Source organism: Ranitomeya variabilis, chromosome 1 (assembly GCF_051348905.1).
Source record: "Ranitomeya variabilis isolate aRanVar5 chromosome 1, aRanVar5.hap1, whole genome shotgun sequence".
NCBI classification, from domain to species: Eukaryota; Metazoa; Chordata; class Amphibia; order Anura; family Dendrobatidae; genus Ranitomeya; species Ranitomeya variabilis.
Window position 1 is genome coordinate 280,717,190 of NC_135232.1, and position 18,965 is coordinate 280,736,154.

The following is an 18,965-nucleotide window of genomic DNA, read 5'->3' on the forward strand; positions in this document are numbered from 1 at the left end:
CAAACTAGTAAAATAAAATCTTTGAGCCAAAAGCACAGGAACTTGTAAATCTGTCTTTTAATTTATATATGGATTATGAGGAGGCGTTAATGACAAACTCGATGACAGGTTCTTTAAATTAAGCTGAATTAACAGCATGTTATATGCCTTCTAATTAGGAACGTAACAGTTCACTTCATCCTCCCCTACAGCCTGGCATAGTTCTAAGGTGGAATTCGGACTTTCAAGTGTGACCTCGATGCGCGGACTGGCCAAGGGTCTCGTGACCTGAACTTGACTGCCTCATATATGCTAATGAGCCTGTTGAGTTTGTGTCCAGAGACTGGCTAGTCCATGTATCGTGGTCCATACTCAAACTGTGAGTGCAGAATAAAAATAATCTTTTATCTCTCTTCTCCCTGTATGGTAATGTTCCTTTAATTGATGGGGACAGGTTAACCAGGTCAGTACAGCCGCTGAGGTTGGGCTACTCAGTGCTGATTACCATACAGAGAACGCAGTGTCACTTTAAGAGAACAGGAGTTCCCTTTAAACAAGAATGTGAAATCTTCCCTTGTACTTCTGCAGTGTATGGTTAGATGAAAATACATTAATTCCACATAAGTTTTTTAGCGATCAATCACTCTGCAGTAAGCCCGCAGACGCCCCGTGCTCTGTATGCTACATGTCCCGGACTCCAAAGTGTATCCAATCAGCACAATGGACTCCTAGATACGAGCTGTGTAAGGGTATGTGCACACGATGCAGATTTAGTGCAGAATTGGTGCAGAACTGCAGCAGATGTTTCTGCTGCAGAACTGCACTGTGACTTACAGTACAATATAAATCAATGTGCAGAAAAATCTGCGCAGAAACGCTGCAAATTTCAAAGAAGTGCATGTCACTACTTTTGTGCAGTTCTGCAGCGTTTCTGCACCCCTCCATTATAGAAATAAAATCTGCACAAAAAGCGCACTAAAAACGCACAAAAAACGCATAAAAAGCGCATAAAAAACGCAGCTGCGGATTCTGCCAGGAGATGCAGATTTTGTGCAGAAAATTCTGCACCTCTTTTCTTACGTGTGCACATAGCCTAACGGTCTATTGCAGAGATGGGAATGAACACGTGTGGAATCTGTGTCTTTATCTATCTACATATTACAGTAGTTCAGGGAAGGTTTTTGACAGATTCCCTTTAATTTTACTTTTCTAGTCTGTTAATTTACACCCTTTAATTTGGCACCATCGCACTCAGCATTGTATGCTCCAGTTACTTCCAATTGTAACCTGTATTAAATTAGCTTTTACATTGTACCCTACATAGGCGATTCCTTTAATTCTCTCTTGCAGGGTAAAGGAAGAGCACAAAAGCCTGTCCCTTTGGGGTTACATCATGTGCATTTCATTCTTTTATAAAGTTCCATAGAGTTGGCTGCTTCATTCTTTTAACTGGAAAAAAAAGTTATGAGAGACTCTGCAGTATTTCAGGAATCGAGATTTGCATATAGTTTTGACACTTTCAATGGTTCAGCAGTATTGATAAGTTGAAGCAAAATTTCCTTTAAAAGAAATTCATGATTTCCCAAAGTTTAAGAGCAATCAGTGGGGTTAACATGTCCGGGTCCTCAATCATATTTACAATTTTGGTAAGGGATTTTAGCGACAAGGTTATCTACACAAGTCTGAATTTCCAAGGCATCCCGAGCCAAACAGGTGCATTTCAAAGAAAGTCTACTGGGAGAAATGCTAAGATAACAGCGTAGTGCCAGCTAGCAGAAATATGGGCACGCTTCCTTTTCTGCAAATCGCCTGTTATTCTGATTCATTTTGTACACATTTATTTTAGATGCTACAAAATACTAATGTACAATGTGACATTTGTAAGAAACATGATTCTTTTCACAGGATGAGAATATCCAAATTCATGAATACTTTCAATAAGAAACATTTTTTATTTTTTTATTTTAGAATTTAAATAAATTCCTATTTAGAAGAAAAGAAAGATTGCCATTAGGATGCTAAATTCTGCCAAGGTCATGAACTCCGACTGACAGCGATCTTTTTATTCTACTTGGAGGTCTTGTTATGTGTTGAAAGTTTAATATAGAAGTTTTTTATAGGTCTAAAAAGTTGACGGGTCTCTGCCCACTGTTACATCCTTCTTGACATCACTGAAACTGACTCCAATCACTACATCCAAAATAAGCCTATAGACCTTCATGGCCAAACCCTACCTCGCAGAGGCGAGAGCAAAGCCATGAAACAGAAAAAAAAAAATAAGTTGACAGTGCTTATACCCGATACTCTATCAATTTGTAGATTTTTACTCCATCAATATACAGAGGCACGTAAAAGTTTGGCCACCCCTGGTCAAAAGTATGGTTTATTGTGTACAGTTAAGCAAGTTGAACATAAAATGATCTCTAAAAAGCCTGAAGATGACACATTTCCTTTGTATTTTCGGCAAAACAAAGTACTCATCTTTTACATTAAATAAAAAAAAAAAAATACAAAATGGGCCAATTCAAAAGTTTGGGCACCCTGCATGGTTAATACCAAGTTTTGCATCCTTTTGCAAGTATCACCACTTGTAAATGCTTTTTGCAGCCAGCCAAGAGTCTTTAAATTCTTGTTTGAGGGATTTTCAACCATTCTTCCTTGGAAAATTCTTCCAGTTCTGTGAGATTCCTGGGTCATCTTCTATCCATTTGTAGAAGCCATCCTATTTCAACTTGAGCTTTTTTACAGATGGTGTTATGTTTACATCAAGAATTTGTTGAAATTTCATTGAAACCATTCTTTCCTATACCCATGAGATGTTCTCTGTGCCATTGCCTGCAACACAACCCCGAAGCATGATTGATCTACCCCCATTCTTAATGGTTGTCGAGATGTTCTTTTCCTGAAATTCTGTGCTCTTTTTTTGTCTCCACACATATGTTTGATCATTGCGGCCAAAGAGTTCTACTTTAACCTTATCGGTCCATAGGACTTGTTTCCAAAATGCATCAGGCTTGTTTAAATGTTCTTTTGCACACTTCCGAGGCAGAAATATATGGTGAAGATGCAGGAGGTGCGAAAGAGTTCTTCCTCTGATGACTTTTCCAAGAAGGTCGTATTTGTGCAGGTGTCTCTGAACAGTGGAACTATGTACCACTACTCCAGAGGATCTTTTGCAGTCAATTTGGGAGGGGGGGGGGGTATGATTTGCCTTTCTAGCAATCCTATGAGCAGCTCCCACTGAAAATTTCATTGGTCTACCAGACCTTATCTTGACTACGCTTTGTTGTCTTCTTATAGCCTTCCCCTACTTTGTGGGCCTCAGCCATTTTAATTTTCAGGCCATGTGCACACATTGCGGTTTTACTGTGGATACGCAGCGTTTTTGACGCTGCGGATCCGCAGCAGTTTTCCATGCGGTGTACAGTACCATGTTAACCTATGGAAAATAAAAACCACTGTTCACATGCTGCGGAAAAAAGCGCGCAGAAACGCAGTGTTTTATTTTCCGCAGCATGTCAATTCTTTGTGCGGATTCCGCAGCAGTTTTACACCTGCTCCATAATAGAAAACCGCAGGTGTAAAACCGCAGTAGAATCCGCACAAAAACCGTGGTAAATCCACAGGAAAAACAGTGTTTTTGCCCTGCAGATTTATCAAAATCAGTGCGGAAAAATCTGCACACCAGTCCGCAGCGTGTGCACATAGCCTCAGAGTGCCAGGCAGCTGCTTAGAAGAACCTATGGATGCTGGGGGGTTTTGGCACAAGGTTAGAAGGACTTTTTTTTGTTTGTTTGTTTTGTTTTCTTCTTTTTTTTTTTTTTTATAAAGCTGAGAGATTTGCATCACCTGCCCTTTCCTAACAATGATAGTGAAGAAGCCATAACCCTAACAGGCTAATTAATTTTGACCAAGGTTTCAGACCTTATCTGAGCACAAAATCTCCAAGTGTGCCCAAACTTTTGCATCGGCTCATTTTCCTTTTTGTTATTTTTAAAATGTAAAAAATGACAATATATTGTTTTAGGGTTGTTGCATAAAATACAAAGGAATTACAAGTGCTTCTCACTAAATTAGAATATAATCAAAACGTTAATTTATTTTCGTTCAATACAAGTGTTTATTAATGTTAATGTTGATGATTATGGCTTACAGCCAATGAAAACCCCAAAGTCATTATCTCAGCAAATTAGAATAATTAACAAAAACCACCTGCAAAGGCTTCCTAAGCGTTTTAAAAGGTCCCTTAGTCTGTTACAGTAGGCTCCATAATCATGGGGATGACTAGTGACTTGACAGATGTCCAGAAGGCAGTCACTGACACTCCACAAGGAGGGTAAGCCACAAAAGGTCATTGCTAAAGGAGCTGTGGCTGTTCAGAGTGCTGTATCCAAGCATATTAATGGAAAGTTGAGTGGAAATAAAGTTTGGTAGAAAAGGTGCACAAGCAACCGGAATAACCGCAGGAATCTCCTTCCACCTGTAATGAGTGGCCCTTGGTCCTTAGTATGGTCTTTGGAAGGAATGTCATGTCTCAGTCCTTTGTATTTATACATATAAATGAGATCTCCCCTGAGACCTCTTTCCTCAGGTGAAGGCATTGCAGGACCTTAGGCATCAAAGATTACGACCACTAGCAACTAGCTAACTCACTATATCAGTGGTCGTAACCATGGATACCTAAGGTTCTGCAATGCCTGCACAAGAGGAAAGCGGTCTCAGAGGAGATCTCACTTATATGTATAAATACATATGAGAAAAGAGACATAGTGAATCAGAAAAACTATGAACAAAAAAAAAGTTTTCTTGATTTTCAAAATGGATCATTTCATGTGAAGTACTAGAAAGAAGAAAGCTGAGCCATTATTTTTTACACCCATGGCCTCCAGCGCCCATCTGCAGCTATACACAGGATGTACATATGGTATTTCCAACCCCGAATCTATCGCATTAAAATGTTTTTTTGTACAACCTTAATGTATAGCATGTCATGTAATTACCTTTTGCAAGGCCTTGTATACTTCTACACCATTTTATGTGGTAATCATCAATGAGTGGAGTGCTTCTTTCCATAAGATTATGCAATCCAGATATATTATTCATACATGCAGATTGCAAAACTGTGTACAACCTGTTTACATCCAATGTCTCAAAACGTAAGTAACACAAAGTGCTCCCAGATGAATATGCAAGTGTGAAGTCTCTTCCGTCTCTCTCCTTGGGACCTGTCCTTCATTGACTGAATGCCATAAGTAAAGTAAAAAAGTTGTTGAAACTGAATTTGTGACAAAACTATGGACAATAATAATGTGCAAGAAATGCAATAACTATTCAAGAGCTTGTTGCAGTTGTTCATTTTGAACTTAAAATCCTTTGTTCCCAAGTCACTCTGTATAGCTCACAATGCCTTCTGGCCTGCAGTATTTAATAAATTACACCGTTCAACACGTTAGGCTCTTGAGAATATTTTTTTTGTAAGAAAATTGTTTGGCAAAAATGGCTTTTTCTAGTGGTCCCCAAGAAACACCCTGTATTTTTGATAACCAGCCAGGCAAAACTTCCTACTTGTTGCTGCAACCCTCAGCTTTCGGCTTCAGCAAGGCTGGTTATCAAGAATAGAGGGGTCCCTGTGTCATATTTTTTAATTATTTAAGTAATTGAAAAAGAAAAAAAAAAAACGGAGTGGGGTCCCCCCCATTTTTGACAACCAGCCTTGCTAAAGCAGACAGCTGAGAGCTGGTATTCTCGGTCTGGTAAGGGGTCATGGATATTAGCCCCCCAGCTGAAAAATAGCAGCCCACAGCTGCCCAGATAAGGCGTAGCTGTTTAATCTTTTAGAGCAGTTAGTCCATATTGGTGACACATGCCATAGAGTGGTTCGTGGCCACCAAGGCTAAAACACCACTGACATTAACAATTTAATGTCTGGTTACTGTTGATAGGCCTCATATGAGGGAATAATGAATAATATTCCCCACCATTCCTAATCAGCCAGAGAAATTAACCACTAAGAATACCGGATTAAATAATACCCACCCCCATGTGAGATTGCTTATCAACAAAAACCCTAAAAAGGAAAATAAATAGGAAGAATTGAATAATACTTACCCCTGAATAATAGCCATCAGACATTTGAAATTGGAGCTGCAATTTCATGTAGAGGAGGAATTATACTCTCCCCTAATGGCTATTACAGTAAGGCTACTTTCACACTAGCGTCGTGCACTGCACGTCGCAATGCGTTCTTGTGGATAAAAAACGCATCCTGCAAAGTTGCCGCAGGATGCGTTTTTTCTCCATAGACTTTTATTAGCGACGCATTGCGACGCAGTGCCACACGTCGCAACCGTGTTTTGGCGCATCGCCGCCACAAAAAAAAGTTACATGTAACTTTTTTTGTGCGTCGAGTCCGCCATTTTCGACCGCGCATGCGCGGCCGAAACTCCGCCCCCTCCCTGGACCTTGCAATGGGGCAGCGGAAGCGTCGTAAGATTGCTTCCGCTGCCCATGTCGGGCATTTTTTGCACAGTATGCGTCGGTACGTCGGGCCGACGCAGAGCGACGGCCCCGTACCGACGCTAGTGTGAAAGCAGCCTAAGTTGGGACTTTACTATCTAATATGAACTTTGTATTTTTAAATGAGCACAATTTCATTATTATTGTTGTAGCTTAATAAAAGTTACATTTTATCTTAGAATCTTTAGTTAGGGACTGTTTGCCATTTGGCAACTTGTAAATTGCCATGCACATGACAGCATGACAAAGGCTACGTTCACATTTGCGTTGTGCGCCGCTGCGTCGGCGACGCAACGCACAACACAAACAAAAACGCAACAAAACGCATGCTAAACGCTGCATTTTGCGACGCATGCGTCCTTTTTCGCCGAAAGTTGGACGCAAAAAAAATGCAACTTGCTGCGTTCTCTGCGCCCAACGCTTGCGGCCAAAAAAACGCATGCGTCGCAAAACGCAGCACAACGCATGTCCATGCGCCCCCATGTTAAATATAGGGGCGCATGATGCATGCGGCGACGCTGCGGCGCCCGACGCTGCGGCGACGAACGCTAATGTGAACGTAGACAAACACCCTGTGCTCGGGCAGCCGAACATGAACAGTAACACTGCCTCCCTGGTGAAGTCCGTGTTTGGTGTCCATGCCTAAACAAGATGTTCGGTACGGGTGCTGAACTTTACTGTTCAGGTTCGCCCATCTCTACTTGCCACCACTACACTGCAAGTGGAAATAGCCGGGCAAAGTGTCAGAATTGGCGCATCTGATAGATGTACCTTTTCTGAGCAGCTGCAGGCTGCTATTTTTAGGCTGGGGGGCCAATATCCATGGCCCCTTTACCATTTTTGAGAATACCAGCCCCCAGCTGATTGCTTTAGCTTGGCTGGTTGTGAAAAATATTGGGGATCCCATGTCATTTTTTAAATGAATTTTAATTAAAAAAAAAAAAAAAAAGAAAAAAAAAAGCATGGGTACCCCTTTATTCTTTGATAGCCAGCCTTGATGAATCTGACAGCTGAGGGTTGCAGCCCCTAGCTGTGAGTTTTGCCTGGCTGGTTATAGAAAATACAGGGGAACCCACATCGGAGTCTTTATTTATAACGCAGGTGGCGGGTGATGAATACTCCTATCAGCCGCTCCTGCTGTCACTGTTATTAGCGGCAGCAGGTGTAGACTGATGGGAGTAATAACCCAATCACCCGCCGCCTGCTCTGATTGTTATCACTTGAATATAACTCATCATGCTCTGCCGGCGATCAGCATGAGCAGGGGAGAATGAGAAGAGCGGTCCTCCGCACCCAACGCCTCTGCTTCTTAGGCATCCATGCTTTTGATACTGATGCGGCACACGGATGCCACACGTGTCCCGCAAGTATTACACACACGGACACCGGGAAAAAAACGGTCGTGTGAAACCGGCCTTATCCAAATCAACTATACTTGGACTTAGTGTGGCTTGGCATCGACTGTGCACAGGTACAGGATTTGCAGCACAGCAGATAATTCTGTTGGAAATCTTGATGTGTTGGCAGGAAAATGGTGTGTAAAATACACGTTTCTCTGATCGCCCATGACGGCACCACGGAGAGAGGGGATCCGCCCACCAAGGACAGGAAACCTACGGATAAAAAGGCGGTACCACTCTCCTGCATCTGTTGGTTTCCTGTCCTTGATGGGAGACCTACGGACTTACCGAATCGACGTGGGAATTCCGGGGCCATCCAGTCCGGTTCAGGCAGCTGGGGTCCCTCTGCCTCGGCTGAGGTGGTGACCCGAAGCGCCACCGCGGGGGGCTAGTGGGCCTCTAGGGTGTGCGGGGGAGGTGACAAGGAGTTCGCGGTCACCTCCCCAGGTAAGATGCAGCAGGCAACATCCAGGGGGGTCCCTCTGTGGTTGCGGGAGGTGCAGCGCGGCCCTCCCCAAAAAACATGCGTCAGTCTGCACACTGCACTGCCATCGGGCGTGCAGAGCCGCGCGGTAGGGACTGCATAGGACCGGGGGCGCCGGTCAGCAGCGCCATATATGCACTCCTGGCGCCATCTTGCAAGTTCGGCGCATGCCCGGGATTAAGCTGGTCTCGCGAGGCGCCGGCGAGGCGCTCGTGCGGATACACGCTTCTGCGCAAGCGCCGCTTAAGCCCGACTGCGCAGGCGCCGGCGTTCGGCGCTCCTCGCCATCAGATGAGCGCTACTGCGCAGGCGCGGATATAAAAAAAAAAAAAAAAAAAAAAAAAAAAAAAAGCGGCGCGAAGGCTTTAAATGAGGAAAGTTACTTCCTCATAGCGGCTCTGCAATATATCAGCAGGAGCCTCAAAAAAAGCTACTTGCGACTACACCAGAGTGCTGTCAAAGCAGTGACCGCAGACCAGCAGCAATATGAGCGACCCGGCATCTCCCTTGCCAGAATCACCTCCACCTATAGCATCGCGACAGCAGCGCCAGGACACCAGCAAAGAACGCCAGAGGTCCCAACACAGTAAGGGGTCCAGTACGGCGTCGGGGAAAAAGCCAGAGGCGGAGAATCCCCAACCGGTATTTATGGGTCCTGGAGGTGGTAAGTGGATCTTCGTGAAAGTCAGAGACAGTAAGGTTATTATTTGCCTCTTTTAGGGGAGGAAGAGCATAGGCAAAACAAAACATAAAATTTGTGCCATCTGTAGAGAAGATCTTCCACCTGCCTGGGAGAAGACGCTGTGTAACACTTGCATACAGCAGACAGTATCTGAAACTCTGCCAGGGTTTGCAACCGACTTAAAAAACCTGATTAAAGAGCAAGTAGAAGACACCCTTAGATCCCTAAAGAAGGGGAAAAAACCGAGAAAGACCAGGGATAGGTCTCAGTCTCCGGTCTCAAAATCTGACAGCGACAGTGCGAGTTCGGTATCCTCCGACTCCTCCTCATCATCTGCATCATCCACTTCTTCCTCAGGGGGGCACAACTGTTTCCCACTAGAGGACACTGATGGCCTCATAAAGGCGGTGAGAAGTACTATGGGGTTAGTAGACTCCCACCCCAAAAAATCGGTACAAGACATCATGTTCGGGGGCCTAGAACAAAAAAAGAGGAGAGTTTTTCCACTTAATGATGCAATTGCAGCTTTAATTAAAAAAGAATGGAAAAAGCCCATGAAAAAGTCTCTCTTAACTCCCAAAAGGAAATACCCTTTTGAGGATGAATCCTGCTCCTTTTGGGAAAAAGCCCCCAAATTAGATGTGGCAATAGCCAAAGCATCAAAAAAATTTGCACTCCCGTTTGAAGACATGGGGGTACTAAAAGACCCTATGGACAAGAAGGCGGACGCCTTCCTCAAAGGCTCTTGGGAGGCAGCAGGGGGGGGGCTTAAAACCTGCAGTAGCAGCGGCGTGTACATCTCGCTCCCTAATGATTTGGCTAAATCAACTAGAGGGTCAATTAAAAGGGAAGACTTCCCGAGACTCGATACTGAATACCTTACCAGTAATGAGGGGAGCTGCGGCTTTCCTGGCTGACGCCTCGGCCGACTCAATCAGATTAGCCGCTAGGTCAGCAGCACTGGCTAATGCGGCCAGGCGCGCCCTCTGGCTTAAGAACTGGCCAGGCGACCTCCAAACTAAAACAAGACTATGTACCATCCCCTGTGAGGGAGAATTCTTGTTCGGTTCCACTTTAGACGACATTTTAGAAAAAGCTGGGGACAAGAAAAAGTCCTTTCCTCCTCTGGGCCTCCCCTCTTACCGGAAGCCCTTTCGGAGCAAGAGGTTTTTCCGCAAAAACCCGGGGAGAGGCCAAGGGAAATGGGAGGATAAGAGGAACAAAAACAGGGGGTTTATCTTTAATAAAAACCCCAATGATAACAAGAAACCTCCGCAATGAAGGTTCGCCCCAGGTGGGAGGGAGGCTGTCTCTCTTTCTTCCAGCCTGGGAAAAGATTACCTCCAGTCAATGGATACTAAACATCATAGAATCAGGACTGAGGTTAACATTCAAAAGATACCCTCGTCCCTCTTTTACGATGACATCTATAAGGTCTTCGGCAGAAGAGCAGCTGGCACTAGAAAAAGAAGTCATCGGGTTAGTAGAAAAGAGAGTCCTCCTGGAGGTTCCCCCTCAAGAAAGAGGACAAGGATACTATTCCCCTCTGTTTCTGAGAAGAAAACCAGACGGGTCTTTCAGAACCATCATAAATCTGAAAATTCTAAACAACTACTTAGAGGTTCAGGCATTCAAAATGGAAACGATAAAGTCGTCTATCAAAATGCTGTTTCCCCAATGCTTCATGGTGGTCCTAGACCTAAAGGACGCATATTATCACGTCCCAATACACAAAGATCACCAAAGATTCCTCAGGATGGCGGTTCACATCAGGGGAGTCCCAAGTCACTTCCAGTTCTCAGCTCTGCCTTTTGGTCTAGCCATAGCCCCGAGGATTTTCACAAAACTGATTGCGGAGGTAATGGCTCACCTCAGGGAAGAAAATACCTTGATTGTACCATATCTGGACGATTTTTTGGTAATAGGCTCCTCCCCGCAGCATTGCGAGAATCAACTGGCAATTGTGATTCATTCCCTAAAAGAACTGGGCTGGCTGATAAACATAGAAAAATCCAGACTAATACCTTCTCAAGTTCAGGAGTACCTTGGTCTCACCCTAGACTCCATAAAAATGGAATGTCGGCTGCCGGAGAACAAAATACAAAAACTAAAAAATTTGGTATCAAGGGTTCAATCTCTCCCCTTCATAACGCTCCGTCAGGGTATGTCCCTCCTAGGCTCCATGACCTTTTGCATCCCCGCAGTCCAGTGGGCCCAATTACATTCGAGAGACCTCCAATGGCAGATATTGTCAGAACAAACCCATCTAGGAGGGCATTTAGACGGGCGGTTAATTCTATCTCCTCGTACCAGCCACTCTCTGACATGGTGGAAGTCGCAGAAAAATCTTTCCCAGGGGGTCCCGTGGGTAATTCAGATCTCAAAAGTCCTAACTACGGACGCAAGCCCCTCAGGGTGGGGAGCTCATCTGGGCGATCTGGTAGCCCAAGGCACCTGGTCCCCGTCCCTAGCAGACAAATCCTCCAATATGAAGGAACTTCTTGCGGTCAAATTTGCCCTTCAGGAATTCTTGGTAATCCTTCACTCTCATCACGTAAGAGTAATGTCGGACAACCGGGTGGTAGTATCTTACCTAAATCACCAGGGGGGCACCCGTTCCAAAAGTCTAATGGAAGTGACCAACTAAATCCTACAAATAGCAGAGAGCAACCTCCTATCCCTAACAAGCCTACACATAAAAGGGGTAGACAACTACAAAGCGGACTTCCTCAGTCGGTCCAGCCTAAAACAGGGAGAATGGGAACTGAATCAGGCAATATTTACCCAGATCACAGAGAAATGGGGGGTTCCCAAAATAGATCTCTTTTCGAGCCATCTAAACAAAAAAGTAGCCTCCTTTTGCTCCCTATCGTCTCTGGGGAACCCAGTAGTTGTGGACGCTTTCCTGATGTCTTGGGGTCATCATCTGCTCTATGCCTTTCCTCCTCTCATTCTGATTCCAGCAGTGTTGAGGAAGATTCGGGAGGACGGGGCGCTGGTTATCTTAATCGCCCCGTTCTGGCCGAAGAGACCTTGGTTCTCATGGATGAGGAAGATGTCAATATCCGACCCCTGGGTATTACCAGACCTTCTGGATCTATTGTCGCAGGGCCCAGTCTGTCATCCACGGGTCAAGAACTTACACTTGACAGCTTGGCTCTTGAAAGGAAGCTGCTAAAAGACAGGGGGTTCTCCCCAGGGTTAATCTCAACCTTGTTACAAAGTAGGAAGCCAGTTACAACGAAACAATATGGCAAGATATGGAAAAAGTTTCTGTCTTCATCAGGGGCAAAAATAGGGAAAGAAATTCCCCTTAATTCCATATTAGAGTTCCTACAAAATGGGTTGGAGATGGGGCTGGCCACTAGTACCCTGAAAGTTCACGTGGCAGCATTGGGAGCCCTATTCAATTTTGATTTAGCTTCAAATAGGTGGGTCGCTAGATTCATAAGAGCAGCAGGAAGATCAAGGCCTCTTCCGGTAAAAATCGTTCCTCAATGGGACTTAAACTTAGTCCTTAAAGCCCTGACCAGTCCACCATTCGAACCATTACATGAAGCTTCAATAAAAAACCTATCTCTCAAAACCGCTCTGTTAGTCGCCCTCACTTCTGCCCGTAGGGTCAGCGACTTACAGGCTCTTTCGGCCAACCCTCCTTACACACAATTTCTAGAGGATAGGGTCATTTTAAAAACAGACCCTGCATATCTCCCGAAAGTAGCTTCAAAGTTTCACAGGTCTCAAGAGATTTCTCTCCCTTCCTTCTGTCCCAACCCTGTAATCAAGAAGGAACAAACATTACATACACTAGATGTACGAAGATGTCTCTTACGCTACCTAGAAGTCACTAGGGAGAGTAGGGAGGATGCCTCTCTGTTTGTGTGTTTCCAGGGTCCCCGGAAGGGGAAAAAAAGCATCGAAAGCCACCATAGCAAGATGGATTACGGATGCCATCAGTCTTTCATACTCGGCAAGTGGGATGTCCGTTCCCGGGGAGGTTAAGGCTCACTCGACAAGGGCAGTGGCATCTTCCTGGGCGGAGAAGGCCGGAGTTCCCATAGACCAGATATGTAGAGCTGCTACCTGGTCCTCACCATCTACATTCTATAGGCACTATAGATTGGACCTAAACTCCTCTTCGGACCTTACCTTCGGTAAAAGGGTTCTGGAAGCGGTGGTCCCTCCCTGAGTGTACTATCTATGCAATTCTCTCAGTGGTGCCGTCATGGGCGATCAGAGAAAAATATAGTTCTTACCGATAACGGTATTTCTCTGAGCCCATGACGGCACCCGTATATTCCCTCCCTTCACTTATGGGTGCTCACATTAAATAGTGCCATAGTTTATCCATAGTTTATTCATAGTTTTTAAAAAAAAAAAATCACGCGGTATCTCGTTATGCTAAACAGTTAAAGCTAACAAATGTTTTAGTAGTCTCCCATCATTCTCTATGTAAAACAACTGATGCAGGAGAGTGGTACCGCCTTTTTATCCGTAGGTTTCCTGTCCTTGGTGGGCGGATCCCCTCTCTCCGTGGTGCCGTCATGGGCTCAGAGAAATACCGTTATCGGTAAGAACTATATTTTTTTCTTTATTTTTCTTATTTATTTTTTTTATACGCTCCACTCATTAGTATGCGTGAAATATGTTGCAAATACACTGCAAGACCTGCATCTGCTGCAAACCTGCAAAGAAAAAAAAAAAAAAGAAAGCAACTTGTGCATTAAACTTAAAACAAAGCAAAAACCCACAGACCCTTAGAGCGTACACCATAAAGTGTAACAATACCTCTAATGGCCTGCATGCTGAGATGTCCGTTTGCAGTACCATTAGTTTGGAGTGACTGGTTTACTTGACATCTAGTGATGAGCGAGTGTGCTCGTTATTCGAGTTTTCTGAGCATGCTCGGGTGATCTCTGAGTATCTTGGGTGTGCTCGTAGATTGTTTGTGTCCCCGCAGCTGCATGATTTGTGGCTGTTAGACAACCTGAACACATGCAGGGATTGCCTGTTAGTTGGGGAATCCACACATGTATTCAGGTTGTCTAGCAGCCACAAATCATGCAGCTGCGGGGACACAAACAATCTATGAGCACGCCCCAGATACTCAGAGATCACCCGAGCATGCTTGGAAAACTCGAGTAATGAGCACACTCGCTCATCACTATTGACATCCCATTTCTTGCATTTGCACATGCTCCTCTGCTTACTGGGTAAGTGCTTGTTTTGTCACTTTTAGGACAAACTGATATGGAGAAGGTCTTCTAAACTGAACCATTGGCTAATACGAGCTGGAAAGAATCCATTCTTGTATGCCAGAATCGATAAAGAGAAATGATAATTTGGTTACTCTGTAGCTTTATGCTTCATGGTTTTTCTTACTGCAAACCAATTGGCATGATATTTATTTTTCATATGTTAGAACATCTGCTTCTGTTTTAGGAGTCAGCAGGGCTGCAAATGGGACGCAGTATTTCAGGCCAAAATGGAATAGTACTTGTTACGTACAAAATACTTAAAAGGTGATGGTTTTTTTTTTATTATTTATTTTTTTTAAATTTTCAGGACGTTTTGTCAGGGATACCTCATCAGTGTTGGCTAGGAGACCTGACCGAGCCTCTCCCACCTTTTCATTATTCATATGACTTGTTTCCCATGTTGTCCTATAAAATGAACATATACTTGACCAGGTTATCTAAGGACCTGCTTTCTCTACTCTGATGTCTTTATTAACTGGGTAATGAACTCGTCAAGCTGCCATTGGCCAATCAATGGGCACAATAAACAGAATTGTAGCTTGGCTCTTTAAAAGTCTTTTCTGGGTGTTAGCTGCATGGACTATTTAGTTATTACTTACTTGGATAATCCTTTCATACATTTTTCAGTTTTATACATTGCAGGATTCTTGTAACACAAATCCTGTTAGGGTAAGTTCACACTAGGCGTTTTGGCAGTATTTTTTTAGTGCAAATTTTCAGCTGTGTTTTACTGTTCCAGCCATGTTTTAGATTTCTGAAATCTCATGTACGCGGCTCTTTTGTCATGAGTATTTTGTGTTTGCATGTTCTTTGTTTGTTTGTTTTTTGTTTTTGTTTTTTAGACCATAGAGCATGTCATTTCTTTCAGGTTTTTTTTTTTTTTTTTTTTTTTTTCCAGCCACTAAAACGCAGGTATCAGGTTTTGCTGCGTTTTTTTTGTGCCAAAACCTGATTCTGTAGAGTAGGACTTTTTTATTTTTTTGCACTCATTTTTATTAGCATGCCCAAGAGACAGACCTAACATGCCAAAAACACAAGAAAAAAATAAGCAAAACCTGCTTTTTTTTTCTGCAGCTTCTTTCCTGCAGAAAAAAGCGCCTAGTGTGAACTTACCCTTATTGTAGCTCTAAAGAATTTGTACATTGCACATAATGACCATTTTAAGTAATTCTGTATTCTTTGTAATAGAAGTTGATATGCTGCGGTCTGGAGAGACGCGCCGCATGTCCGCCTCCGCGGGTGAGACTTGGGCGTCTGGACGTATAGTGGGCATGAGATTTCTTGAAATCCCATCCACTATGCTGTAACATCTGGACTCTATGCTGGGTTGGACGCTGCACCAAGTATGCAGCATCCAACCCGAAACGTTTACTGATCATCTGCACATGCCCTAAGACATTGAATATGTGTCGGTCAAACACGTCCTTGTGTATGGCCACCCCATGCCAGTGAGTTCATCTTGATTAATGAACAGTAACATTCTGGTGTTGGATACTTAGACAGCCCCTACAGTCATCCGTGATTCTTCACTGGTGGCAATGATCTTCTGACTGTTCTTATCAGATTCTTTGGTTTGTAAGATGGTTCTGTTGTTCTTGGTGGTTCTGAGTACTGAACATTCTATATTGACATGCAAGTTTTTAGATAATGCTTTAGATTTGCCTTTGTGGCTGTGTACTTTCAGTGGTCTTTAAGATATGTTTTTGACTGACTTGATAGAAATATTCATTAAGTGATTTTGATAAGGGAAATCGCCAAGGGCTCAGTGTAACAGTCACTTGAATGACACAACCCCTTCAACTTTAGTCAGCAAATTCAACGGAACTGTTTTTTCCATTAACACTCCTTATTTACCGTAATTTCCACCAAGTTTTCTTGGCTCTGTGACAGCCACAATATTGTAGCATGCTGCTCTATTCTATACAGTAAATCCATTTTTTTTCTTTAACTAATCCATTATAAATGAACGGTCTTCATCAGGATAAATTTCAGAACTTGACAGATCTATGTGAACATTACATCTGTGAGGCCTTATTTTTAGAAACCTGTTGCCTGACCCTCCGTTTTCTTGTTTAGGACCATGGATCTGCTGGATTGGAACAGTTTAATTGATAACAGGACAAAGCTCTCCAAACTTCTTTTGGTGCCAAACCTACAGGTATCGGTTTATTACTTGCTACCATTTTTGTTTCCTTCAGCAGTGATAAAACATGGAATCAATGGTGCTATATAAATAATAATAAATATGATGGTTGCTGTACAGGGGATTGTTATGGTGAGTAGGACGACTGCTGAATACAGTCCAGGAATAAGCCACCTATCTACAGTATATTCATTGGTTATCAAATACATCGTAGCCCAACATTTCACTTCAAAGACCTAGTGTACAAGGATTTTTTCTGGCCACTGTATGCCCAGCTTCATCATAACTCCAAGCCAGAATAACGCCCTACATAAGTGATGTGATGTGGGTGGTTTATACTGAGCTTTAAGTTTTTGATATTTAATCTGAGAGCAGTACAATACAGTGGCAGAGACCAGGATTCCTTGGAAGTCACTTGCTCAGCTGCTGGCTGTAGTTGCGATACAATTAGTATTTTATCAGCAGAAGATTATCTTTAGAGGACTAGGTGTTGCATGTCAGGCAGTCCAGCTAATCTGTGTAACCCCGCCCCACCGCTAATTGTCAGCTTACTGACCATATACAGTGTACACAGGGACCTGCCAATCAGGGCTGTGGGCGGTAATATACACAGCTGAGCAGTCATGGCAATGCTATATCTACAGCAGAGAAAACGTTTATCAAAACTACACCAAGAAGTCCAGTAAGTGATCCATCACTGGAATCTGGCTATGCAGCTCTGTTTCCATAGCAAAAACCTGCTGCCAGATTTTCCTTTTCCGGGTTTTGAGTTTAGACCGCTAACTATGTAGGAGCTTGTTGACGAGCTGCATTAAGGTCCCATGGCACATTGCACCAGACTGGAATAGATAACTAGAACTTTTTTTTCTTTTAATTATCGGGGAGGATGAGCGAAGAGTGAGACTGCCTGGAAAGTATTGCCTCCCTGCCAAAGGTTTTCCTTAAATGTAATTTATTGCAACAGCTTTAATGTTGTGCATGTCATCGTTGATTTACCGTGACAGCTCCATTTATTTCTCACTTTCCTATTGATCCACATAATAAAACTCAAGTATGATGTGAAGATTAACAAGTGTCATCCTGTCCTTTCTTGCTTCTTCTATTGCTAGTGTTGTGACGAGGGTAAAAATAAAATCCTAAAATGAGCTCTCACTGTGCATGGGAAGTGTCAGTATTATATAGGTCTAGGGCTGTACTTGTTACATGTGATAAATGTAACACTGCATGCAGATGATGTGAACTACTGCGTGTATATTCGGCCCCCTACATCAGCATATGTCGGCATGAGCTTCTGCCGGTGCCCCTCTACGCCAGACATTGACAGGCGCTTGTCAGCTCGCCTCCCCATGTGACGCCAGAGGCGAATACATTCTTATATTTAGGCTACCCTCATTATAAATTACTAGCGTATGGAAGGCTATTCTCCACACCGCTCCTTGTTTTGTTCTGCAGCTTCAGAGCTTAATCTGATTTTTGTTTGTTTGTTTTTTTCTGTTTTCTTTTTGGGCATATCTCTTGTTAAAATATATCAGAGCGTGATACGAGGGGGGGGGAGGAATTTCTTATGGGATTTGCCACCTGCACGGTGTGTGAAATTCTGGGCTTTCGCTTATTATCTGCATTCTGAAGGAGCGAGCACGGTTCCCCCCAGCGCCGTCCTGCAATATGTAAGGAAACTGCGCCACCGTCTGGCCCTGTACAGCGCTGCGCAGCTTCTCTGTGACCAGACGACGGGAGGCAGCAGAGTGTTTGTGTTCTGCGCCTGATGGCCTGCTCAGGCTTGTAATTTATCTTCATGAGATCTTGACCTTGATGATGATGATTCAATCATGGAGAGTGACGCTGACCTGACATCAGGCTTATTGTATCGCTTTTCCATTTCTTCCCGAGCAGGGCGATTTGAATCTGTTCCTTCCAGCTAGTTACAGCAGGGTTTCCTCTTTTTTTTTTTTTTTTTTTTTTCTTTTTTATGGCATGTCGGTAGAATTCAATAGCGCAGCGCTTCTATTATTCTTCTGCTAATAGAAGTATAAATTGATAACATTTTAATTTTCCATTTGACACTTTTAATGCGCTCTTGTACACCTCATTATTCCGCTACAAAATGTTGCTTATTGCATTATTTTTTTATTTTTTTATTTTTTAGACGATATAATATTTTGCCGAGCTGCGAATTCCCCACCAACATAGAATGAACTATAAATAAATGTCCTTATTTCTCAATACTTTTTCTTCATACGCAATAAAGGCCAAGTAGTTAAGTTGTAAAGGAGAATAAACTCATTTTTGTGTTGATTTGTAGCGGCTCCTTAGGGATGTATTTACATAAATTAGGCAGATTTTTATTCACACCTGAATACATTTGCCGCGGCTGAATAAATTGAACTGACAACCCATTTTCACGATGACATATTTATGTTTACGGGGCTCTAGAGAGAATACAATAGTGCCTTTCCAAATGTTAAAAGTAGAATGCTTATGGTGGTAAATGGCTCTATATCAG

At 43.3% G+C, this 18,965-nt stretch overlaps 1 protein-coding gene across 2 annotated transcripts in view; it reads left to right on the forward strand.

The window, feature by feature from the left end:
* PRODH (proline dehydrogenase 1) overlaps window positions 1–18,965 on the forward strand; it is a 166,484-nt gene that overhangs the window by 109,518 nt on the left and 38,001 nt on the right. For both annotated transcript variants that reach the window (XM_077294972.1, XM_077294963.1), the window contains one exon: window positions 16,396–16,477. In XM_077294972.1, coding sequence (XP_077151087.1) covers window positions 16,396–16,477 — 82 coding nt within the window. The remainder of the gene's footprint in view (window positions 1–16,395; window positions 16,478–18,965) is intronic.